Source organism: Micromonas commoda, chromosome 7 (assembly GCF_000090985.2).
Source record: "Micromonas commoda chromosome 7, complete sequence".
Classification (NCBI taxonomy): domain Eukaryota; kingdom Viridiplantae; phylum Chlorophyta; class Mamiellophyceae; order Mamiellales; family Mamiellaceae; genus Micromonas; species Micromonas commoda.
In genome coordinates, this window is record NC_013044.1 from 1,275,659 (window position 1) to 1,298,449 (window position 22,791).

A 22,791-nucleotide genomic window follows, 5' to 3' on the forward strand; every position below is an offset into this window, starting at 1 on the left:
CGTCGTTAATATCAGCCGCCGTCGCGCATCGTGCGTGTTAGTAGTCCGCCGTTCGTCCCGTTCGAGCCGTTGACGACCCCCCCCGCCGTCACGCCGCCGTCGCGTCGTCCGCGGCGCGCGCCCGATCCCCAAAGTCGACGACGATCGCCCTCCGTCCCGATCGATGCAGCAGCCGCCGGGCTCGTTCTTTTCCACGCTTCGTCGTCGTCGCCGCGTCGTCGCCGCCGCCGAACGATTCCGCGGACCCGGACGACGACGACTCGCCTCCCGGAAGGTACCCCGACGCCGACCCGGTCTCGCACCGGCCGTCGGACGCCGACGTGGAGACCCGCGATTGGTCGGATTCGGAGTCGGACGACATCGACGCGAACACGCGATCGACCCTCGCTCGTATGGACTTCGCCGCGTGATACGCGGCGTAACGCGCACAGCTGGCGACGTGCGACGGCGCGGGATCGTCGGACTCGACGTGCTGCGCGATCCTGCTGGCGAACAGCGCGATGATCTCCGGCGGGCGAGCCACGGCTGCGCAGGAAAAGGACGACGCCTCCGTCGGCGGGTCCGTTTGCGAGTAGGTGTGCGAGTAGGTTTGCGAATAGGTTTGCGAATAGGTTTGCGAATAGGTGGATGCCGGCGGGGACGGGGGCGGGGCGAGGTTCCAGTCGACGGTGCGGTTCAGTCGGAGGCACGTGAGCGACGCCGTTTGGAGGCACGCGCGCATCCTCGGACCGGGCAGGCCGACGGCGACGTTCGCGGAGTCCTCCCGCGCCCGTCGACGCCCGTGAAGCTCCAGGGCGAGCAGCCGCCTTCGGCAGTCCTCGACGCTCCCTTCGACCTCTTCCAGTCGTCTCGGAACGTCCCGCCACGACGCGAACGAGGCGCCTCCGCCGTTCACCAGCGCGTCATCGTCGTCGTCCTCGTCGTATCGATCGACGGATCGGTCCAGGCCGACGCGAACTTCGCCTCGCACGCCGGGTTCCTCCGGGGAGTAATAGAACGTGAGCTCGTCCAGGTCAGAGTTTCTTCGTTCCCTCGTGGCGGGCGTGAGCGCGAGGGCTTGGGTGACGGAGCGAGGGGTCGGCGGGTTCGCCTCGTCGCCGCCGTGGACGAAGCGGAGGAGGGATTCGGAGAGGCTGCTGCCGTCGTCGTCCCACGAACCCTTGCGCGACATGGTGCGAAGGAAAAGGCGGCGCGTTGTATCGCGCGTTTGAAAAATGTCGAATCATAAATTCCGAGATCTGGGTTTCGTTTTCCCGCCCGTTTGCTGGTTGGGGCTCCCACTTCGAGGAGAGTCGCGCACGCGTCGTATCGCCGGGTAAGAAGGAAGACACGATGCCGGCGAAGAAAGCCAAGCGATCGATCATCGTCGACGCGATCCAGCGTGGCCACCTGTCTATCCTCCAGGCGTTCGGCCAGGAGTTGTCCCAGGTCTTCGCAACCGAGGTTTTGCCGAAGCTCGATATCAAGGACACCCTCTCGCTCGCGAAGGTGAACAAGGCGTTCAACGCGGCGGTATGGAACGAGCACGGAGTCGCGTGCATGAAAGACAAGATGAAGGTAAATGAAACTCAGATATCTCCGATGCTCTGGGCAGCCAGCGTTGGCAACCTTTCGGCGGTGAAGGCACTCGTAAAGGCTGGACAAGACCTGGATGAGACGGGGATTTTCCATACGGTGAATTGTGTGTGCTGCGGCGAGCTCGTTCAGTATCCCAAGCAGACTATGTTGCAGGTCGCCACTAGATGTGGTCATGCAGAGGTCGTTGCATTCCTTATCCAAGCTGGAGCTGATGTGAATATCCTTTGTGGAATAGAATCAAGGTCTGCGTTACTGGAAGCTTGCCGTCAGTGCGCGTTGAAGTGCGCGAGGTTGTTGATCGAAGCAGGTGCCGATGTAAATACGACGGACAAGTACATGTCAACGCCGCTGATTTCGGCCTCTCTATCACATACAAAAAATCCCCTCGTGCAAATGCTAATTGATGCGGGTGCGAACGTCAATCACTCATCCGCCGAAACCGAAACGATGATGTTGCGCGATGATGGCGACACAGCTTTGCACCGCGCGGCGCGTTACGGCATCGGAGAGACAGTGACAGCACTTCTCCAGGCTGGTGCGCATGTCGACGCAAAAAGTTCGACCGGCAAGACAGCGCTATGCTACGCTGCTCTGTCCAAGGAGCTCGTCATCTTTAAGGAGCTGATGAAGTGGGGAGCTAGTGCGTTACCTCTCGCTCTCGACTATGCAAAATGTCATGTGGAACTCGAGGCTTTCAAAGATGATGAGACTGACTCTGAGTAGCTTTGTCAATAAACACCAGGTTGTCGTCGTCACACGCACTTCCCCGGCGTCGATATCCGCGCACCGGGGATGCCCCCATCCCTCGCGATGACAAAGTGTGTCGCCCCCGCCCCTCCGTGCGTCCGGGCGAGATCGTCGACCGCAGCGGCTAAATGCCATCGTGGAAATACGGGGTGCCGACGATGGATAACGAACAGATCGGCCCGAGGGAGCCTCCCGCCCGCCGCGTCCATGGTCGAGCTCGCTCAGATCGCGGCGGACCAATCCGACTACTGGACTAAGTACGCGTTCATGTTCCCCGTCTCCGTGTGCGTCGCGACCACCGCGATGCTCACCGGAATCGGAGGCGCGGCGTTGTTCTCCCCGATATTCCTCCTCGGTTTCCCCATGCTGGGGCCCGGGTACCCATTGGACTCTGCCGCGGAGGCGTTCAACGTCGCGCTCCTCACCGAGTGCTTCGGCTTCACGTCCGGGCTCATCGGGTACACCAATCGCGGGCTGGTGGACTGGAGGGTATCGCTGCCGTTCATCGCGGTGGGCGTGCCCGCGGGAGTCGCGGGGGGGATCTCGGTGGCATCCGCCGACCCGGGCTTTTTGCGACTCGGATACGGCGCTATGATGGCGATGCTCGGGACGTACCTGGCGGCGCCCAGGGACGACGACGGCGCGTGCGGCGACGGGGGGAATCGATCCGGCGACCTCGCGGCGGATGAGTGCATGACGCTGACGGATACCGACGGGACCACGTACGCGTATCGAGCGCCCGCGATGGACGCGGTCGCGCTCGCCGCCACCGCGCTCGGCGGGGCGCTCACGGGGCTACTCTCCGTGGGTATCGGCGAGAGCGTGGTGCCGCAGCTGACGCGACGGGGCGACGCGAAGCTTCCGCTGGCTGTCGCGGCGGGGACGAGCGTGTCGGTGGTCATCGTGGTCGCCTTGGCGGCGGCGGCGGCGCAGGCGTCGGTGGTTTACGGCGGGGAGACGCCGGCGGCATTTGAGTTTCCCCGAAATCTGGTGTGCTACACCGTGCCCGGGGTGATGTGCGGCGGGCAGATCGGTCCGAGGCTGCAGGGAGCGATCGCGCAGAGGGACGCGGAGCGGGCGTTGGGCGCGGTGTTCGTGTGCGTGGGCGCGGCGTTCTTGAAGGCGGGTCTCGGCCGATGAGTGTAATGTTAGGTGGCGATGGCGGTTTTAGCGGTTTTAGCGGAGTATGAATGTCGTATTTCGACTTTGCCGCCTAACTCACGTCTCTGCCCCGTCACTGTTCCTGTTGCCACGCGCACAGCTGGAGCGAGCTCTTCGACAGCGACGCCAGCACCTCGCCGCCGCCGTTCCTGGAGTTGGACCAGCTCCTGACGTCGAAGATCTGGTTATTGACGGGGAGGTCGCCGCCCCGATGCGGCGGCAGTCGCTGCGTCATCGCCCCGTCTCCGCATCGCCACACCGCGACGCAGTTCGTCGCCTCGCACGCGCCCGCCAGGAACGTGGGCGGCCCCTTCACCCTCGGCCGGAGCAACGCGACGCGGGACAGGACGCTCTGGTTGACGTGTCCCTGCGCCACGGCGCCCAGGGACCACCGACGTGCCGCCCCAAAATCCGAATCCCCCCCTCCGTCGATAGCCGAATCGCCGTCGCCCAATCGCCGCGCGAGCGAGTGTCGCGCGGGCATGTCGTGCACCCCCCGCTGCGCCGCGACGACCGTGGACGACCCCGGCGCCCAGCAAAGGGACGTGCACGGGCCCTCCATCCGCAGGAGACCGGGCGCGAGCGGCGTCGCCCACCGCGGCGAATCGGTCCCGTCTCCGGAACCGTCTCCGGAACCTCCGGATCCGCCGGGGTGATGGTGCGCCCCGCTCATGTTACCGAACATCACGCCCCCGCCCACGGTCTTGGGTAAAGGGATCACGGAGTGCACCGGGGTGGCGCCGGACTCAACCCCGACGCTCGCCACGTGCGCGTCCGTGCGACGTAAGTCGTACATGAGCACGCAGCCGTTCGCGAGGCCGACGGATACGAGGTTCGGGTCCTCCGAGGGGTCCACGCCAAAGTGGTTCTCGGTGTTACCGATCCCCCACCCGCCCCACGCGCAGCACCACGCGGGCGCCGGGAGCCCGACGCTGGCGCACACGCTGTCCGACACGTTGTCCACCACCGTGAGCCTCTTGCCGAGGCTCGCCACGAGACAGATGTCGCGCCCCGATTGGCCGTTGAGCCTCACGTCACGAACCGCGCCGCTCCCACGCGGCAGACGCACGTGCACCCGCTGCGACGCGGGCGCGCCCAGCGATATCTTCGTCAGCGCCACGCCCTCGCCGTCCATCGCCCGACCCGGCATCTGCTCGGCGACGGCGACGATCTGACCGTTCGCGTCGAAGGCTCTCGCGCCGCGAACGGGAGCGACGAATCGAACCGAGTATCGACCGCGCATCGACTCCCTGTGCCGCCGCTCGTCCTCCTCCGCGCGCCTCCGACGCGCCTCCTCCGCCTCGACGCGCTCGCGCTCCAGGGTCTCCTCCCTGTTCGGGTCGAACGCGCGAAGGATGGTTCCCTCGCCTCTCGCATCGTCGGTTTCTTTTTTACGTTTTCTGTCGCCGCCAGCTGTGCCGCCGACGGACGGTTGCAAGAATCCCCACGCCGCCGCGTCGCCGTCCCTGCCGCCGCCGCCCTGGGTGCCGTTCCGGGTGCCGCCGGCGCCGGCGCCGCTCTTGGCGCGCTCGATCGCCTCGTCCCTCTCCCGCTCGCACTCCTTGAGCCGCTCCTCCGTCTTTTTTAGCCGCTGCGAGATGCGGAGCTGGTTGGCCTCGGCCTCGATGCGGCCCGCGCGTTCCTTGGCGAGCGCCTCCCTGGCCTCGTCGAGCTCCTCGGTGTCCACGAAGGCGCGAAAGTCGGGGACGAAGAGCTTGCGAATGTCCTTCGTGACGGCTTTTTTGTTGCACTGCGGGCACCGTCCGCCGTTGCCCCGCTTCTTGCGCTCCAACCAGGTGTGGATGCAGCTGTGGCCGAAGCAGTGGCCGCACGCCAGAGCGCACACCTGGTGGGGTCCCGAGATGGCGACGGGTTCGAGGCACACGCTACACGCGAGTGCGCCCTGCGCCTCGCCCTGGGTCATCGGCACGGCCTGCGCGGCGTTCAAGGGCGGAGGGCCTTCGTCGTCGTCGTCGTCGTCGTCGTCCCTCTCATCGGACGGACCTCCGTCGTCAGCCTCGCCATCTGGCGCGGCTTCGTCGCGCTCGATCAAGGGCTCGGCGGGCGATGCGTCCTCAGCCGGGCCAGCCGCGGTCTCCGCCGGGCCAGCCGCGGTCACCCCCGCGTCCTCCGCCATGGCGCACCGCGCTAGTGCGACGGCCGCCCGACGCCGAGGTTTGAATACAGAAATCGACAGCCTCGGAGGTGCCGACGTCGTCGGCGTTTGTTCACTGGCGAGCTTGATGCGACGCTTCACTGTGAAGGGTCGCGAGCGCCCCGCGGGCGCCCGTCGCGGGAGACATGCCGTCGCTCCCCACCGTGGACTTCTCCGCGTTCATGTCCGACGAGGGCATCGTCGTCGGGGACGAACCCACCGCCGCGCAGCTGTCTTGCGCGGCTCGAATCAACGAGGCGTGCCGCGACGATACCGGCTTCCTCTACATGACAAATTTCGGCATCACCGACGAAGACGTGGCCGACGCCTTCTCCAAGTCCGCGGCGCTCTTCGCCCTCGGGAACGATGAAAAGGCGAAGCTCAACCCGTACGATCCCGTCACCAACCTCGGGTTCAGCGCGTTCGCGAGCGAGGCTCTCAACGCGCGCAGGCCCGCGGACCTCCGCGAGGGCTTCAAATATAAAAACAATGACGTCTTCGACAACGTCATGCGCGGCACCCCGGCCGGGTTCGCCGAGACGTGCGAGGGATTCTATCGCAAGTGCCTGGCCGCCGCGAGGAGGATCGCGGTGGCGTGCGCGCTGGCGCTGGAGCTCCCGAGCGACGACTCGCGCTTCTTCGAGCGCAACTTCCAAGTCGTCGACCAGTGCACGCTCCAGTTTCTTCACTTCCCGCCAGTCGACGCCGCCGCCGCCGTGAACGACGACGACATAGCGACGCAGCTGCGCGTGGGCGAGCACACCGACTTTGGCATGGTCACCCTCCTCTTCCACGACTCCGTCGTCAACGGCGCGGGGTTACAGGTGAAGAAAGCGGCGACCGATCAAGTCGGAGGCGCGGCGGGTGGCGAGTTCGACGGTGCCGAGTGGATGGAAGCACCCGGCCGGGGCGGCGCCACAGCTGTCGTCAACACGGGGGCGCTGATGGCGCGGTGGACCAACGACGAGTGGCGGGCCACCGCGCACAGGGTCGTGGCGGGCCCGCCGGAGGTGGCGGTACGGGACAGGTACTCCATCGCGTTTTTCTTCGATCCCGATAAAGACGCGATCATCGAGACGCACCCGGCGTGCCTGGCGCGAACGGGACGGGAGGCTCGGTACGCGCCCATCAGCGCGAGGGATTTCGTGATGATGAAGATCATGGAGATGCAGAAGACGGCGAGCGAGGCTGGGGTGAAGGCGGCGTATTGAGTTGAAACCCTTAAGATTACAAGTAGCGCGATTTAGTCGACTCATTAGTTAGGAGACAGCCCAAACGCGTCAGCCGCCTATGCGGATCATGGACCTGTTCTCCATGTTTTGCAGGTCGGACATCCCCGCGTGCTTGGCCTTTTTGTTCCCGACCGCCTTACCCACCACGTCCATGAGCTCATCGTCGCTCGCGCCGCCCCGCATCGCGTCCCGGAGGCTGACCTCGCCCTGGTCGAACAGGCACACCTTCAGGTTCCCGTCAGCCATGATCCGCAGTCGGTTGCACCCGCCGCAGAAGTGGTTGGTCATCGACGTCACGAAACTGACCGTCCCTCGGTGTCCGTCCAACTTGAAGTTCTTGGCAACCTCGCTCCTGTGATCCTGCATGCGCGTCAGGGTCGGATACTTCTCCAGTATCCTCTCCTTGGCTTCGCAGTAGCTCACCACCTTCTTCTCCTCGAACTTGTTCCCGTCGAAGGGCATGAACTCGATGAACCGAACGTTGATCGGTTTTTCCCTCGTCATCTCCACAAAGTCCAGCAGCTCGTCGTCGTTCACGCCGCGCATCAGCACCACGTTCACCTTGACCGGGTCGTACCCGAGCTCCACCGCGCGGTCGATGGACTTGAGCACCCTGTCGTGACCCCGGCGCCGGGTGAGCAGCTCAAACTTGGGCGGGACGAGCGTGTCCAACGAGATGTTGACGTGGGTCAAACCAGCCGCCTGAAGCGCGTGAAGGTTCCTGTGCAGCGTCAGTCCGTTCGTGGTGATGGCTATGTCCCTCAGCCCGGGTAACGCGCGGAGTCTGCGGATGATTTCCTCGAGGTCGGGGCGGACGGTTGGTTCTCCGCCGGTGAGCCTGATCTTGTCCACGCCGTTCGCCACGAAGAGCCTCGCGACGCGCACCACCTCGTCGGTGCTCAGCAGCTCTTCCTTCGCCGTCAGGTCGATGCCCTCCTCGGGCATGCAGTACAGGCACCGCAGGTTGCACTTCTCGGTGAGGGATATCCGCAGGTAGTTGTGGCGGCGCCCGAACGTGTCCTCCAGGGGGCCGGACCGACCCGCGATGGCCTCCTCGCGCAATTGTCGCCGGAGCGCCTTGACGCGCTCGCCGGGCGCAGGCGGCTCGCGCTCCTTCTCCTCCCACCCCTCGTCGTACTTCGGCATGCTCGCGGCGGTGCGCGCGTGACGCACCGGGCTGTTCGCGCGATGCGCGGGCGAACGCTGCTTGCCCTGCTGGCGCCCCCGGCCGTCGGCGGTGCCGTGCTGCTCGTGGGATGTCGAAGAATCGTGCGCGCTGCCCCCCGCGACCCCGCCGCTCCATCTGAGCCACGACGCGGTGCTCGACGCGACGCGCCGACGCACGTGCGTCGCGACGAGCCCGCCCACTGTCCACATCCTATCCAACCCCGCGGGCGTCGGTCCCGCGCGCCCGTGCAGTGCGTCGCTAGGGCAAAAAGCAACGGGGGACCGCAATGACGAACGACAAGTCCGGTCGGTGCATTTGCGGGCCGCCACGACGGGAGCCGTACGCGTTTTGAGTTACGGTGTGCACATTTGGCGTTTGAAGAATTTTTGTGATACTGTTTGACTGTACGCGTAAAGAAATAAATAATAAGAAAACTGGATCAACAAAGAATCCACGCGCGTCGGCAAATCAGCCGAGACCTTCTCCAGCGTGTTCTACACAAGAACCGTGCAACCTCACAAGCCTCGCGCATCCAACTTCTGTTCACCCGCGCCGTTCCCAAGTCTCCTTGAACTCCACGATGTCATCCGACGCGCGGGACGCGGGTTCCCGCGACGTTCCCGGCAGTGGTTGGGTGGCGGGTACTGGCGGGATCTTCGCGTTCCCTCGTTCGAGGGGCGCACAATTTTCGCCCCGGCGTCGCGGTCGAGTTCGCGGCGGCGCGGTGCTCGCGGTGCTTTTGTCGGCGGGCGGGGCGAATGCGGTGAGCGTATCCGTTGGATACACACACGCATGCGCTGTCCTCAACGACGGTAAGCTCATGTGTTGGGGTAACAATGCTAATGGTGAGCTCGGGATCGGAACCAAAGGTGGTCACACGAGCAACCCGATGAACGTGGACCTTGGCTCCGGTCGCACCGCTAAGGCGGTGGCTTGTGGATATACGCACACGTGCGCCATTCTAGACGACGACAACCTCAAATGCTGGGGCCAAAACAGTCAGGGATGGCTCGGGTACGGCGACACCACGTGGAGAACCGCTCCCGAGGCAACGGCGGTTGTGAACCTCGGTGCCGGGCGCAAAGCAAAGGCGGTGTCTGCAGGGTACCAACACACGTGCGCTATCCTCGACGACGACACCCTCAAGTGCTGGGGCTATGCCAACCTCTACGTCCTCGGCTACGGCTACACCACGGATAAGTACGCCCCCGAGGCGACTGCGGTGGTAAACCTCGGCTCCGGCCGCAAGGCGAAAACGGTAACTTCCGGCTGGGGTTCAGACAAAAGATTTGTTTGTGCCACACTGGACGACGATTCGGTGAAATGCTGGGGTTCAAACAGCGAAGGTCAGCTCGGGAGAACGCCCTATGGTATCCATGAATACCAACAAAGTCCAGTTGCGGTGACATTGGGCGCAGGGGCAGCGAGTTTGTCAGTTGGGAAAAGTTGCTTTACCTGTGCTGCACTGAATGACGGCACTGTGAAATGTTGGGGTCGGAATCAAGAGGGACAAATCGGGCAGGGCACAGTGTCCACTGCTCCCATTACCGCACCGAGCGTAGTAAACATTGGCTCTGGACGAACTGCAAAGAGCGTTGCTGCTGGAAGCGGAAATGCCTGCGCAATACTCGACGATGACTCCATGAAATGCTGGGGTGAAAATGATTATGGGGTTCTTGGAACCGGAAACGTTCTCTACTCGTCTAACAATCTTCCAACAGGGGTTGCCCTACCGTCAGGGCGCACCGCGAAAAGCGTGTCGATGGGCTCCTTAAATGTGTGCGCCGTTCTGGACGACGACAGTATCTGGTGCTGGGGTGGGAACGGCTACGGGCAGCTCGGGAACGGGGTAGACCAGACTTTGCACGACAAATCCCCGAGCCCGACGCGGGTGTGCATAACCGCCGACGACTGCGCCGCACCGAGCGGTCCGCCCGGCCCGCCCGGCAACGACGGAAGCCCCGGCGCGGCGGGCGCACCTGGCTCTCCTGGCACGGACGGCGCGGCTGGCGCACCTGGAAGTCCCGGCTCGGACGGCGCGGCTGGAGCCAGCGGTGCTTCTTCGTCGAGTCCAAGCCCGAGCGGCAACAACACGGTGTACGTATACGTGAACGTGTCGGGCCCGCCCGGTCCGCCTGGTCCTCCTGGCCCGGGATTGGACGCGTACATCGACGCCGAGGGCAATCCCGTGAACGCCGCGGATCGAAGGGTCGCGTCGCTTCCTATGCTGGCGCTGTCAACCGTCCTCTACATGCTCTTCTACTGATTGCAACTCGAGTGATCAACACAAGCTAGCTAGCTAGCTAGAGTAGCCTATCCTGCACGACGTCGGATGAAACAATCCGCATTATAAATAGGTTCGAGATGTAGGACGCTTGCCCAAAAAACCGCGGCAAAATAATCAGATGGAGATGGACGACATCACCAGCTTGGCGAGCGCGCCGTTGTCGCTGTCCATGTAGCACTTCGCCAGCCGCTGCGTGATCTCGCCCAGCCTCATCTCTCCCGCGTACACCTTGTCCAGCAGCACCGCCGCCTCCTCCTCCGCGAGCTGCTTGTCGCTCTTCGGTCCGTCGAACTGCTCCGCCGCGGGTCCCCGGCGGGTCTCGATGAACGTCTTGGTCTCGTCCACGCTCTGGCCGCCCCAGCCGCACCGCTCCAGCAGCTGCTCCAGGGGCGCGCCCGCCGTGGACCACTGGCAGTCGGTCAGCGCGAACCTCGCGGCGTCCCTCGCCTCCTCGTGCCTGCCCGCGTCGGCGTACACCTGCGACAGGTACCAGTGCGGCCGGCCCCATCCCTCGAACGTAGCCTTGTACAAGTCGCACGTGACCAGCGCGCTCTGCTCGTCGCCCTTGTCGAGGTGCCTGCGCGCCAGCTGTTCCATGACGTCCGGGAACTTGCCCACGCGGAGGGTGAGGTACACGGGGAGTTCCTTGCCGAGGGTGTGAAAGGCGCCGGGCTCGTGAAGCGACGCGCCGATGGCGCCCGCCGCCTCGGCGACGTCGGCAGAGTCTCCATCCGCAGCCTCCTCCTCGACGATGGCCTTGTGGACGTAATCCCTGCACGTCTTGGCGAGGAGTGAGAGGGAGAAGCCATCGGGGGCGACGGAGACCACCTGCACGGTGTTATCCCCCGCGGGGGAGATCATCAGCGCGACCGTGGAGTCGTCCGCGCGCCTGGCGAGCGGGACGCACAGAGGGTGGATCCCGCCACGATCGTTCGGCGCGACGAGGGCGGCGCCCTGCGCGCGGAGGACCGCGGCGAGGGCGCCGAGCTCGGCGGGCGGGGAGATGCCCGCGGCGTCGCGGATGTACTCGGAGTACGCGACGCCGGAGACGAGGTCGACGTCCGAGGAGGACGACGGGTCCGACGCCTCGCACCTGGGCCCCGGGCGGTTGCGGATGCGGCGGTTGGATAGGCCAGATCGCCTGTGATGACGCGCGTCGGCGACGACGCGGTCGCGGCGCGCGACGAGCGCGCGGCGCATCGCGAGCGTCGGGGCCGCCGAGGAGACGAGCGCGCTCGACATGGTGACGGGGCGGCGGCGGAGGATCGAACGACGGCGGCGCGCGCGCGTCTCCGGTGCGTCCGCGGTTGTGACCTGTCGCGGCGGAGCCGGAGCTCTCACCTGGGCCACGCAAACACGGGCGCCGATACCAGGCACGAAATGAGTTCCGCGACCGACGCTGGCCGCGCGTCAGAGGCGCGGCGCTCGCGACCGCGGGAGGGTACGTTCGGCGCGGGGGAATCCGCGTCCGCACGAATTCGATCCCGTCGGCTCACCCATCGATCGCGTCCGACGTCGCTCTCGCACCAAGCGCCCTCGAGGGTTCTCGAAGGCTCCGCACCGTTAGGCTGCGGAGCGGGAAAAAAAAAACAAGATGGGGTTGTCCGCGGCGCGAGACGTGAGCGCGGTGCGCGGGGTGCTGCGGAAGCGCGACAGGAGCCAGAGCTCGTCCCCGGGCGAGGGCACGGCGACGCCGGAAGCCCCGCGCGGTAAGAGGCGAAAGACGGTCGCGTGGCGCGACGGCGAGGAACTCGCGCACGTCGTCGGCTGTGCTGAGTCGGACGTCGACCGCACGCCCTTCGACGAGCCCATCCGGTGCGGCGGGTGCGGACTGCACTGCGTGGGGCGGATGTACGCATGCCAGCTGTGCGCGCGCGACGACTTCGCCCTATGCGCGGTGTGTTTCGCCGCGCACGTGCGAATCACCGCCGCGCTGGCCGACGCCGGGCGCGATGCCGAGCGACGCGAGTCGACCGACGCGGACTCCCTCGTGGCTGCGCCCGATCACGTGCCCACCTCGCCGCTGACCTCGTCGCGACCGACCGCCGCCGCGTGCCCCGACCTCGCCGTGCACCCGCCGACGAACCTCGGGATTCGGAGCGACATCGACGAGATACTCGAGTCCGCGGCGGCGGCGGCGGCGGCGGCGGAGGACGACGAGCCGATGGACGACGACGGCGAAGATGAGCCCGAAGCGTCCGTTGAGACGATGGACGACGGCGGCACGGAGGAGACGCACTCGTCCGAGGGCGAGGAGGACCTGATCGAGCTCGGCGACGCGGGGGATGGGGACGGCGGGGGGCTCGGGACGGCGTTCCTCGGCGTCCACGTCCACCCGCCCACCGCGTTCCTGCGCCAGGGGTGCGAGGACCAGGAGATGCTGGAGGAGATGCTGGAGGAGAAGCGCATTCGACAGGCGGAGAGGGAGAACGAGGCGGCGGCGGCGGCGGCGGCGGCGGCGCACGCCGCTGATGAGATCGGGGGCACCAGTGAGGTGACCGTGACGGAGACCGGGGGCGCGGCGCCCAAGGAGGCCGAGCCCGCCCCCGCGTGGGATTATCGAGCCGAGATCATTTGACCGAAAGTTGGCCCGTTGTCGCCCTCGCGGCGCGAGCGGCGACGATGCATCGATGTTGATACGATATCATATAATAAGTTGGGGGATGACCTTCTCGATCACTTCTTGATCATGGCGTCCCGTCCCTTCTTGATCGCGGCGTCGAATCCCCGCTTCAGGTCCGGGTTCTCGCTCTGCCCCTCCACCTGCATCCCCTCGAAGAAGCACAGCGCCGCGCCCTCGTAATCGCCCAGCTCCGTCAGCGCCGTTCCCTCCCGGAACCAAGCCTTTACGTACTCGCAGTCGATCTTCTTCGCCGTCCTCGCGTCCCGCAGGGCGCCGACGTAATCCCGCAGCTTCAGCCTCGCGGCGGCGCGGTTCGCCCACACCTTCTCGTTCGTCCCGTCCGCGTCGAGAGACTTGGTGTACTTGTCAATCGCGGCCGCGTTATCCCCGGCGATGAACGCCTCGTCGCCCTCCCGCTTCGTCCTCGCCGCAACCTCCGCGTCCCTCACCTCCGTCGGCACGTCGTGGGGCACGCACGTCTCGGAAACCTGCGCGGCGGCCAGCGCGGCGCCCTCCGGCGTCGCCGCGAGCTTCTCACCGCCGCCGGCGCCCATCGCCGCGAGCTTCGCCTGCACCGTCTTTTGCACCGCCAACGCGTTCCATTCCTCCGCACCCGCGTCGGGTTCGGTGACCTTTATTAACACTTCGACGACGGCTCCGCGGCCCACCGCCGCGGCGGCGTGCACCGCCTTGAGCCCCTCCGAGTCGGCGACGTTCGGGTCGGCTTTGGCATCCAGAAGGCTTTTCACGAGTTCCAGAGAGTGCGTCGAGGTGTTTGGATGCGACGCGGCGATGTGGAGCGCGCTCATGCCGCCGACGGGCCGCGTGCCCGTCGGCGCGCCGTGGCGCAGCGCGGCCCTCAGCGCGCCGGGGTTCCCCGACGCCGCCGCGAGGGACGCGGCGCCCACCCCCGACTTGAGCGTCGCCGCCGCGTTGGCGCCCCGCGTCGCGAGGAACTCCGCCGACGCCTCCGCGCCCCGGCTGCACGCCATCAAAAACGGCGTGGCTCCGTCGTCGGCGCGGGACTCGAGCGCCGCGGTATCGTCCACGCCGCCTTCCTGCGCCTCGAGAAGGTACTTGACGCACTTGACGCAGTCTTGGGACGCCTTGTCGTCCTTAGGGCCGCCACCCATGGCGCTCCCGGCGGCTCTGTGCACCGCGGCGGTGCCGTTGTTGGATTTGGCCGAGGCGTCGGCGCCGAGGGCGAGCAGACATTTGACGGCGTCGGGCTTGCCGTAGTCCGCCGCGGCCATGAGCGGCGTGGCGCCGTCCTTGTCCCTGGCGTCGACCGGGACGCCCGCGTCCTTGACGAGGACCCTGATGATGCTCGGGTCCCCGCGCTGCGCGGCCTGGTGTTCGGTGAGGGGCGACGGCGTCGGGGCGGTCAGTCGCGCTGGTTTTTCGGGGGTAGACGCGCGGGGCGGCGGCGGCGGTCGTCGGGTCTCGGGGCGCGTACCATGTGAAGCGGGGTTCGGCCGTTGGAGTCGCCGAGGCCGGCGACGCTCCCGCCGGTCCTATCTTTGAACAGCTGCGCGGCGCGGCGCGGTCGGGTGGGGCGAGGTCAGCGGTGGAGGCGTTAACGAGACGGGGCGGCGTCGACCCGGGGGAGAAAGTCGGCGAGGGTTGCGTCCGGCATGACGGAGACGGGGGCGGGCTCGCACCTCCGCCGCGGCGCGAACCTGGTCCGCGTCGAACTCCGCGACGGCGGCTATGAACGCCTTGGTGTGCTCCATGGCGTTCATGACCTTCTCTTTCCGTGCTTCATCGAGGGCGCTCATGGTCGCCGCTCTCGTCGCGCTCGACAGACAGTGCGGTTCGACCGAGAAGGCAGCTGCTCATCAAGCCAGCGTCGAGTTCCGAGGGCGAAATCTCGGGCCGCTGCTGTTGCGTTTGTCACGATCGCGTCAGCTTATCCAGGGGCCCCGGCACACCGAAGCGCGCGACTGCACAGCCGTCGCCCGCGTCGACCCCCCGACCACCGTCGATGTCCGCCGCTCTCTGCAGAGCCCACGTCGTCGCCGCCGCGGCGCCGCTCACTCGCCGTCGCCAAGTCGCCTCCCGCGGGAAGGTGCGTCCACCGCCAGATCCGATGTGTCACGCGACCGGGATCGCAGCGGATGTTATTCCATTTTCAAACGCGCGTGACGTCACCTGACCGAGCCCCGACCCCGCCTTCGCGTCCCCGACCCAGGCGCCCGCCCTCGTCAGCGCCAAGCGCACCACCCGCTCGCTCGTCATGGCCCGCTCGGCGCTGCGTAACCCCGAGGAGGTCACCAGCAAGGCGCCGACTCCGTCCGCCATCAGCGACACCGCCACCGTCGTCCTCTTCGACTTTGACGGCACGTTGGGCGACACCGAGACGCCCGCGATGATCGTCGCGTTCTGGGAGCTCGCGCCCTACTTCCCCGAAGCGTCCGTGGCGTACCTCTCCGAGGAGTGCATGCGTACCTACGTGCGCGACAACGCGGGCAAGGCTTTCGAGTTCATGGTTGACGTCGTCGAGGAAGATCGCAAGAAAGCGGGGCTGCCGTCCATCGAGGAAGTCCGCGCCGCCGGCGCCGAGGACCCGCTCGTCCTCGCGCACGTCAACGAGCAACGCGCCAAGAGCGGTCTGCCCACGATCGAAACCACCCGGGCGCTCGGCAAAGACATCCTGACGCTGCAAAAGGACGAAACGGTCGAGGCGCTCGCCACGCTCGCCAAGCCGTGCCCCAACGTCCCGGGCGTCCTCGCCGACCTCAAGGCGCTCGGGTACGACTTCAGCATCGCCACCACCTCGGGCAAACCCAGGGTACCCGTCAGCGTCGTCGCGTGTCAGTACGAGGAATACTTCCCGCCGGAGAAGATTCACAGCGGCGAGTCCGACTTTGAACCCCCGCGGTTCAAACCGGATCCCTCGGTGTACCTCCTCGCCGCGGAGAAGACCGCGGCGCTTCCGGCGAATTCCGTCGCCGTCGAGGACAGCACGTCCGGGGTGGGCAGCGCGGCGAACGCGAAGATGGGCCTGATCGTTGGGTACGTCGGCGGGTCGCACATCTCCGACGAGAACGAAGACGGCCACGCGGGAACGCTCATGGCGGGTGAACGATCGGACGACGGCAGAGGCGCCGACATCGTGGTTCGGGACATGCGGGACCTCGTGCCGGTCGTGGAGCACTTCAAGAGCGTGGTCGGGAGCGGGGAGAAGGAAGGTCCGGTGAAGTTTCCCAGGGCTCTGCTGGACGGACTGGTCGACAAGTACTGGGTCGACGAGGCCAGGGTGGTTGCGTAGGAGCGGCGAAAAACGTCAAAAAGTCTAAACGCAAATGCCACCCCGAGGATATATGTTTTCACGTATGAAAAACTGGCCATTATTTTATTTTAACCGTAATTAAGAAAATCTAACTGGAAGAGCCGTGTGACGTCATTTCCCGAGCATCATTTCCCGCCTTCGAGAACCGCGTGGAAGGGCGACGTCACTCGCGGCGCGCGCGTGCGTCGGGCCCGAGCTCGGGTTCAGCCCACAGCGTCGGGTGGGGGATTTGTGGAAGGTTCGTCCGGAGCTAAAGGCCGGGGGACGTCGAGGGGACGTTCGTGTCCGCGACGGCGCGCCGATCATCGAGCGCGTCTCCCGCGATTCTTTCATCAGAGGGGGTAAAAATGGCGGCAGCAGGCGGCACGTCCGACCTCGACAGGATGATCGAGACCCTGCGGCGGTGCGAGGTGCTGAAGGAGAGCGAGGTTAAGCTCCTGTGCAGCAAGGCGATGGAGATTTTGGTGGAGGAGAGCAACGTGCAGCGGATAGACTCGCCCGTGACGATATGCGGTGACATACACGGACAGTTCTACGACCTCATGGAGCTCTTCAAGGTGGGCGGCGACTGTCCCCAGACGAACTACCTGTTCATGGGGGACTTCGTCGACCGCGGGTTTTACAGCGTGGAGACATTCTTACTCCTGCTGGCGCTCAAGGTACGTCCCCGACGTGCGTTCACCCCGCGCAATGCGCGGATCGCGCTCGAGGCGCGGGCCCCAAAAAAAACTCTTCGAATTCAACCCTCACCGTCGCCGCCCCCGCGATTCCCGCGACAACGCAGGTTCGGTACCCCGACCGCATATTCCTGATCCGGGGTAACCACGAGAGCAGGCAGATCACGCAGGTGTACGGCTTCTACGACGAGTGCCTTCGCAAGTACGGCAGCGTCAACGTGTGGCGCTACTGCACGGACATCTTCGATTACCTGTCCCTCTCGGCGCTCATTGACAACCGCATCCTCTGCGTGCACGGCGGACTCTCCCCGACGATCACCACCGTCGACCAGATACGGACCATCGACCGGAAGCAGGAGGTACCGCACGACGGCGCGATGTGCGATCTGCTGTGGTCCGATCCCGAGGACGTGACGGGTTGGGGACTGAGCCCCAGGGGAGCGGGGTACCTCTTCGGCGGCGACGTGTGCCAGCAGTTCAACGCGGCGAATAACATCGACCTGATCGCCAGGGCGCACCAGCTGGTGATGGAGGGGTACAAGTGGATGTTCGACGAGCAGCTCGTCACCGTGTGGTCGGCGCCCAACTACTGCTACAGGTGCGGAAACGTCGCGGCGATCATGGAGCTGGACGAGAACCTGGGAAAGAGCTTCAAGGTTTTCGAGGCGGCGCCGCAGGAGGCGAGGGGAGTGCCCGCGAAAAAGGCGGCGCCCGATTACTTCCTGTGATTACTTCCCGCGCGATGTATTAACTGTATTCGACACTCGGAGTATATGTCCCGGAGTATTCCACTCTCCACCTCCCCAGCCAGGGTGTTATAAGGTTTTGGGTTAACCAGGGTATTCCCAAGCATCTTTTTCACCGCTCGTCGTCATCCTCACCGCACGCGGCACAGCGTCAGGCCGTCGCCCACGGGCACGATCTGCTGCGTCACCCTCTCGTCCTCCGCTACCCGCGCGTTGAACTCCCTGATCGCCTCCGTCTGCTTATCCGCGACGTCCGGATCGGCGACTTTGCCGTACCAGAGCACGTTGTCGACAGCGATCAAGCCGCCGGGTCGAACCAGCTTGAGCAATTTCTCGTAGTACTCCCAGTATCCCCTCTTGTCCGCGTCGACGAATCCGACGTCGTAGTGCCCCGGACCGTCCCTGGCGAGCAGCGCGTCCAGGGTCGCCTTACCGTCGCCCAGCCGCTCCTCAATCTTCGACTCGACCCCCGCGAGTTTCCAGTACCGCCTCGCGATCTCGAACGAGGGCTCGGACGTGTCGCACGCGACCAGGACGCCGTCGGCGGGCAGCGCGAGCGCCATCGCGATGGACGAGTAACCGGTGTACGTCCCGACCTCGATCACGCGTTTGGCGCCCATGAGCTCGATGAGCAGCGCCATGAGCTGCCCCTGCTCGGGCGGCACCTGCATCTGCGAGCCCCGAAGCGTGGACGTCTCCACCCGCAGCTGCCGCAGCACCTCCGGCTCGCGCGTGGTGCCGAGGAGGTAGGAGTACAGCCTGGCGTCCAGGTCGATCGGGCCCTTGTTCCACGGGTCGTCCGCGGTGCCCCCGCCGTCGGTGGACGCCGACGCGCGTGACACGTGGCGTGAACGATGCGCGCGGACGGGCGCTGACTGGGGGGGCGACGCGAGCCGCGATCCCTGGCGGCGCGCGACGCGGGCCAGGGAATGCGACGGGACGCGCGCGCAGAGGCGCGTGGCCACGGCCGCGACGGTGGCGACGGCGCGTGTCATCGCTGGGAACGTCGCGTCCCCGGCCCCTCTCCTGCGTCGTGCGGAGTGCCCACCTCGACGGGATTGACAGGAGGGTTTTGGGAGGCGGGGAGGCGGGACCGTTTTCGGGCGGGATGCGTTAAAACGAAGCGACCCACGCGCGACGGGGCACTGCGACCCGCCTCCCTTCCGCGGCGTGCCGCCCTCCGACAGAAGAAGCGGCGCCCATGAACTGCGTGTTCACGCAGGAGCAGCACGACGCCGCCGTCGAGTGGCTCGAGAAGCACCGCGAGGAGCTCGGCCTCGCCAAGGAACGAAACGCCGAGCGTCGCGCGGATGCGCGGAGGCTGCACGAGGAGACCGACGGCTTCGGGTACTTCCCGGGGAGCGAGCGGCGGATGAAAAAGTTTTCGGACGTCAGCGACAGCGAGGACGACGCGGATGTCGACGACTTGGACGAATCCGAGCTGGACAGGGAGCGGAGGAGGGTCAACGACGAGTTCAAGGAGGTGCGGCCCCATCGCGCCTCGAGATCGATCGACGTCGCTCGCGTAAATCTTTTCCAGCCGCCTCCTCCGTCGCTTACCCGACGCGCGCGTCTCGCGTCCGGTCCCAAACCCCGCAGAAACTCGAGAAGATCGTCAAGATTGTCATAGCCAGTAAGAACGGCGACCACATGGACGAGACGATGCGGGCGCAGAAGGAGCGGTTCCTGGAGAGCATCCGCATGATCCGCCAGGATCCGCTCATCGCGCCGGATGAACCCACGTATTTCTACCTGCGACCCTTCGACGTTTCGCCCGGGGATACCTCCAGGGACCACAAGTACGTGTACAAGTACGCGCTGACCACCGTGCAGGACGTGTGCAGGTCGATGGCGGTGAGTTACGTCCCAAACTCTCCGAATTCCCGACGACGCGTCGTGTGAAAACTCGCCTGAAACCTCCCCAATCAATCCCCGTCGTCGCAGAAAAAGCTGAAGGTTCCGGCGGAGCAGGTCGACATCATCAAGGGAGGCAAGCGCATGGAGCGCGAACGGACGTTGATGGATCACGGCGTGGGCTTCGGCTTCGTCCTCTACCTCAAGGTGGAGGAGGGCGAGCACTACGTGGACCTCACCGGGGTCGTGGCGGAGGGCGACGGGGGCACCAGGGTCCGGGTGTCGCGAGTGAGGAGAAGCGAAGACGGCGGATGGGTCGTCGTGGGCGCCGTCGAGGACGACGACGGCACCGACGGCACCGACGATAGACGATGAAATCGCATCGCCATCGACACTACCACCTCTAAATCTCAGTTTCATCTCCTACATCGCGACTAATTGAAGGTAATCTTACCGACTCACTCGTTCACTCGGACTTTTTTTTAGCCAAACGAGAGTTTGCGACGACTCGTTCGACGCACAAAACGCACAGCGCGCTCTGCGTCGCCATCCACGCCAGCGTCGTCGCGAAGAAGAAGTTGGCGTTCGCCACCCTGTCCACGATCCACAGCCGCCACATGATGGGCGACAGCAACGCGCTCGCGACGTACCCGGCGGCGACGAGGTACCCGAGCCCACCCGCGCCCGCCAGCTGTGCTCGAAAGAGCGGGAGCAACGCGAGGTATCCCGACGCGTCGCCGAGGGTTGGATAGGGCGAGAACACGACGCACAGCAGCCTGGCGACGAACACGCAGAACAGCGGTTCGTCCCACCCGAGCCTGACGACGACGGGCACGCACAGCGCCACCGGAAAGTAGTCGAACGCAAAGAGGAAAAAAACGCGAAAGTTGTCGAACATCTCGGTGAAGAAGTACCAGAAGCACCCGAGGTTCGGCGAGAGGTCCTCGGCGACGAGCCGGAAGCCGTACGTCGCGCGGATCCAATCCATCGGCGCCGCGCGTGCGTTTGACATCACCGCCTGGCTCACCCCGACGAGCGCGACGATCCAGCCGACGATCCACGCGCAGAGGTGAACAAACGCACTCCGCGCCCCGCCCCCCGCCCTCCCTTTCCCTTTCCCCTTCTTCCCCGTCCCTTCTTCCCCGAACCCGCCCTCGCGCGCCATCGCGCGCGCCAGCGACGGCACCGTCAGCGCCGCGCACGTCGGATCGCCGAGGTACGCGAGCGCCGCGCATCCCGCGCCGGCCACGACGGGCGTCCCTTCGACGGCGCCGGCGACGGCGACGGCGAGCGCCGCGGCTCTGAAGCCCGCGGACGACGCCGCCGCGCAGGACGCGATCGAGAACGGGTTGGCGAGGAACATGGCGACGACCCACGCGGGGGACGTTGGGGATGCGTCGGCGGCGTCGGACCCGCGTGCGCGGGACGTTCGGGTCGACGCGGTCGCGACGCGGTGGATCGCGACGGCGACGACGAGGTCGGCGACGATGAAGGGGACGGACGCGACGAGGCCCGCGGGCGCGTTCGCCACGAGCGGCCCGACGAGCGCGAGGTAGAGCGGCGGCGCGTGCAGAGCGCTGCCGCCGTACGGCGACTGACCCATTCCCCACAGCGCGTGGCCCTCGCGGATGCGCGCGAGGGCGTCGACGGGGGACGCGAGCTCCAGTCGCTCGCTCGCCGATTCGGTCCACCCGAGGATCGCGAGGAGCACGCGCGCGAGGACGCCGGCGGCGGCCAGCGCGACCGCGCCGCGATCGCGCGATCGCATGTCGCGAAACGCGGTCGTTCGGCGGACCCGCGGTGGACGCGCGTCGCGGGGTGGCTCGCGCGGTGCGTTCGTGAGAAGGGTCGTCCCCTTACTGGTAACATTATCAACTTTTACAACTGAAAGTCGTCACTGTCAAAATCACCGCCCCCAGGTGTTGCCGCCGCGCCCGCCAAACTTCCAATCCTCCTTCTCGTGCGTCTCCCTCACCGCCGCGTCGCCCACGCCGTACTGCATGTCCACCCTGTACGCCTCGGGCTTCTCGCGCTCCACCTTCTCCGGCGCCACGGGCTCCGGTCCCAGCTCGGGCACGGGCACCCGCACCTTGGGTTTTGGTAACCCGGTGATTACGTCGTAGTCGGTTCTCGTCTCCGCCATGCGCATGTGGTTGATCTTGCCCGCCCTCAGCGCGGCGTTGCGCTTGACGATGTCGTCCTGGTACTTGAGCGCCTCGCCCTCGTACGAGTCCTCGTACTGGAGCGTGATGAAGTTGTACCGGACGCTGCTCTTGTTCCTCGTGGGCACCGGGCCCTCCTTGAGCTCGGCGAGGTGCTCATCTTCCCACTGGCCCTCCAGGTCAACCTTGTGCCAGCGCGCGGTCTCGCGCTGGTGGTTAGCCTCGCGCTTACGCTCGAAGTACTCCTGCGGGTCGGTGAAGGGTCGGAACGGGCGTTGAGGCGGGGTTTCGCGACGGGGACGGACGGGTGGGGCGCGGAATCGGAAGGATGATTCGCCGGTACCCAAAAAAGGGGTGCGGTTTTCCTCGATTCGTGGCACGTGGGGTCGGCGTCGCGTCCGACGATGGAGGGCGGACGCTCGCGCGCGGCCGCCGCGGTCGACGCGCGCGAGTTGGTGATTCGGGGGTTAACGACCGCGCGTACCTCGCGTTCGAGGATCCTGCGCCTTCGATTCTCGTATTCCTCCTGCGCGGCGTTCGTGCCGAAGCGTTCCCCTTCCGAGATGAACGCGGCGGAGTCCTCGGGGGGCTGGATGATGTTCCCCGGGTTGTCGTATCTGTACGCGCCTCCCCTTCTGTGTTCGAGCCTGAGCTTCTCGAGCATCTCTTTGTCGTTGTTCGCCAGGCGCTCCTGGCGCGAGCGGGGCTCGACGTTGCGGAACTTGGGGCGCTCGCCTTGATCCATGGCGAGAGATGATTGACTGGCGCTGCGTCCCGCGTCTCGCTCGCTTCCCTGGCGGCCTCTCTTCCGGGAGAGGTGGGTTCGGCGCTTCGTTCACGCGGAGGGTTCGCGTCGCGACGCGATGATGCGACCTGGACGTGCGCCCGCGTCGCGTGTTGTGGCCCGCGCGCGGCGCGGCACCGTGCTCGAAGGTTTGACCACCTCTCCCGTTGCGACCGTCCGTTATACGTGTCCGACCATATGGGCGAATTGACTCAAGAATAACCGGTGCACGCGCAGATGAGCAACGAGAGGCGCTGAACGCACGCCACGTCTCACACGCGACAAACAACGCCAAAGCCGCTCGTGCCCATCGACACTCACACAG

General features: G+C 66.0%; 16 protein-coding genes across 16 annotated transcripts; 8 read left to right on the plus strand and 8 right to left on the minus strand.

Annotated features, from left to right (window-relative positions):
* Positions 1 to 88: 88 nt before the first annotated feature.
* On the minus strand, positions 89 to 1,171 carry MICPUN_60358 (predicted protein; the record flags this gene model as incomplete). The annotated part of the gene is made up of 1 exon (XM_002504042.1): positions 89 to 1,171. One exon carries the CDS (start codon positions 1,169 to 1,171, stop codon positions 89 to 91), a length of 1,083 nt encoding a protein of 360 aa, XP_002504088.1.
* A 161-nt stretch (positions 1,172 to 1,332) lies between these two features.
* MICPUN_60359 (predicted protein) lies at positions 1,333 to 2,301 on the plus strand (the record flags this gene model as incomplete). Its single annotated transcript, XM_002503692.1, has 1 exon — positions 1,333 to 2,301. One exon carries the CDS (start codon positions 1,333 to 1,335, stop codon positions 2,299 to 2,301), a length of 969 nt encoding a protein of 322 aa, XP_002503738.1.
* Positions 2,302 to 2,532: 231 nt separating this feature from the next.
* Positions 2,533 to 3,465, plus strand: MICPUN_60360 (4-toluene sulfonate uptake permease; the record flags this gene model as incomplete). The annotated part of the gene is made up of 1 exon (XM_002503693.1): positions 2,533 to 3,465. The coding sequence occupies one exon, from the start codon at positions 2,533 to 2,535 to the stop codon at positions 3,463 to 3,465; it is 933 nt and encodes a 310-aa protein (XP_002503739.1).
* A 94-nt stretch (positions 3,466 to 3,559) lies between these two features.
* MICPUN_101661 (predicted protein) lies at positions 3,560 to 5,410 on the minus strand (the record flags this gene model as incomplete). The annotated part of the gene is made up of 1 exon (XM_002504043.1): positions 3,560 to 5,410. The coding sequence occupies one exon, from the start codon at positions 5,408 to 5,410 to the stop codon at positions 3,560 to 3,562; it is 1,851 nt and encodes a 616-aa protein (XP_002504089.1).
* A 377-nt stretch (positions 5,411 to 5,787) lies between these two features.
* Positions 5,788 to 6,852, plus strand: MICPUN_101662 (predicted protein; the record flags this gene model as incomplete). Its single annotated transcript, XM_002503694.1, has 1 exon — positions 5,788 to 6,852. The coding sequence occupies one exon, from the start codon at positions 5,788 to 5,790 to the stop codon at positions 6,850 to 6,852; it is 1,065 nt and encodes a 354-aa protein (XP_002503740.1).
* A 69-nt stretch (positions 6,853 to 6,921) lies between these two features.
* CNX2 (molybdopterin synthase) lies at positions 6,922 to 8,019 on the minus strand (the record flags this gene model as incomplete). The annotated part of the gene is made up of 1 exon (XM_002504044.1): positions 6,922 to 8,019. One exon carries the CDS (start codon positions 8,017 to 8,019, stop codon positions 6,922 to 6,924), a length of 1,098 nt encoding a protein of 365 aa, XP_002504090.1.
* A 602-nt stretch (positions 8,020 to 8,621) lies between these two features.
* On the plus strand, positions 8,622 to 10,307 carry RCC1 (regulator of chromosome condensation RCC1; the record flags this gene model as incomplete). Its single annotated transcript, XM_002503695.1, has 1 exon — positions 8,622 to 10,307. One exon carries the CDS (start codon positions 8,622 to 8,624, stop codon positions 10,305 to 10,307), a length of 1,686 nt encoding a protein of 561 aa, XP_002503741.1.
* A 135-nt stretch (positions 10,308 to 10,442) lies between these two features.
* On the minus strand, positions 10,443 to 11,570 carry MICPUN_60365 (predicted protein; the record flags this gene model as incomplete). The annotated part of the gene is made up of 1 exon (XM_002504045.1): positions 10,443 to 11,570. One exon carries the CDS (start codon positions 11,568 to 11,570, stop codon positions 10,443 to 10,445), a length of 1,128 nt encoding a protein of 375 aa, XP_002504091.1.
* Positions 11,571 to 12,125: 555 nt separating this feature from the next.
* MICPUN_108692 (predicted protein) lies at positions 12,126 to 12,986 on the plus strand. The gene has a single exon (XM_002503696.1). It carries the CDS (start codon positions 12,178 to 12,180, stop codon positions 12,904 to 12,906), a length of 729 nt encoding a protein of 242 aa, XP_002503742.1. The 5' UTR covers positions 12,126 to 12,177; the 3' UTR covers positions 12,907 to 12,986.
* An 18-nt stretch (positions 12,987 to 13,004) lies between these two features.
* Positions 13,005 to 14,729, minus strand: MICPUN_60367 (predicted protein; the record flags this gene model as incomplete). Its single annotated transcript, XM_002504046.1, has 2 exons — positions 13,005 to 14,300; positions 14,613 to 14,729. The coding sequence occupies 2 exons, from the start codon at positions 14,727 to 14,729 to the stop codon at positions 13,005 to 13,007; spliced, it is 1,413 nt and encodes a 470-aa protein (XP_002504092.1).
* Positions 14,730 to 15,187: 458 nt separating this feature from the next.
* MICPUN_101665 (predicted protein) lies at positions 15,188 to 16,222 on the plus strand (the record flags this gene model as incomplete). Its single annotated transcript, XM_002503697.1, has 1 exon — positions 15,188 to 16,222. The coding sequence occupies one exon, from the start codon at positions 15,188 to 15,190 to the stop codon at positions 16,220 to 16,222; it is 1,035 nt and encodes a 344-aa protein (XP_002503743.1).
* Positions 16,223 to 16,590: 368 nt separating this feature from the next.
* On the plus strand, positions 16,591 to 17,648 carry MICPUN_60369 (predicted protein; the record flags this gene model as incomplete). The annotated part of the gene is made up of 2 exons (XM_002503698.1): positions 16,591 to 16,902; positions 17,028 to 17,648. The coding sequence occupies 2 exons, from the start codon at positions 16,591 to 16,593 to the stop codon at positions 17,646 to 17,648; spliced, it is 933 nt and encodes a 310-aa protein (XP_002503744.1).
* Positions 17,649 to 17,797: 149 nt separating this feature from the next.
* Positions 17,798 to 18,337, minus strand: MICPUN_83278 (predicted protein; the record flags this gene model as incomplete). Its single annotated transcript, XM_002504047.1, has 1 exon — positions 17,798 to 18,337. The coding sequence occupies one exon, from the start codon at positions 18,335 to 18,337 to the stop codon at positions 17,798 to 17,800; it is 540 nt and encodes a 179-aa protein (XP_002504093.1).
* A 530-nt stretch (positions 18,338 to 18,867) lies between these two features.
* On the plus strand, positions 18,868 to 19,895 carry MICPUN_60371 (predicted protein; the record flags this gene model as incomplete). Its single annotated transcript, XM_002503699.1, has 3 exons — positions 18,868 to 19,149; positions 19,266 to 19,520; positions 19,611 to 19,895. The coding sequence occupies 3 exons, from the start codon at positions 18,868 to 18,870 to the stop codon at positions 19,893 to 19,895; spliced, it is 822 nt and encodes a 273-aa protein (XP_002503745.1).
* A 20-nt stretch (positions 19,896 to 19,915) lies between these two features.
* On the minus strand, positions 19,916 to 21,288 carry MICPUN_60372 (predicted protein; the record flags this gene model as incomplete). Its single annotated transcript, XM_002504048.1, has 1 exon — positions 19,916 to 21,288. One exon carries the CDS (start codon positions 21,286 to 21,288, stop codon positions 19,987 to 19,989), a length of 1,302 nt encoding a protein of 433 aa, XP_002504094.1. The 3' UTR covers positions 19,916 to 19,986.
* Positions 21,289 to 21,426: 138 nt separating this feature from the next.
* On the minus strand, positions 21,427 to 22,427 carry MICPUN_60373 (predicted protein; the record flags this gene model as incomplete). The annotated part of the gene is made up of 2 exons (XM_002504049.1): positions 21,427 to 21,927; positions 22,167 to 22,427. 2 exons carry the CDS (start codon positions 22,425 to 22,427, stop codon positions 21,427 to 21,429), a joined length of 762 nt encoding a protein of 253 aa, XP_002504095.1.
* Positions 22,428 to 22,791: the final 364 nt, after the last annotated feature.

Bases quoted from the DNA above. Each gene is read 5' to 3' on its own strand.
- MICPUN_108692 (XM_002503696.1), top strand. From the start codon at position 12,178: ATGTACGCATGCCAGCTGTGCGCGCGCGACGACTTCGCCCTATGCGCG.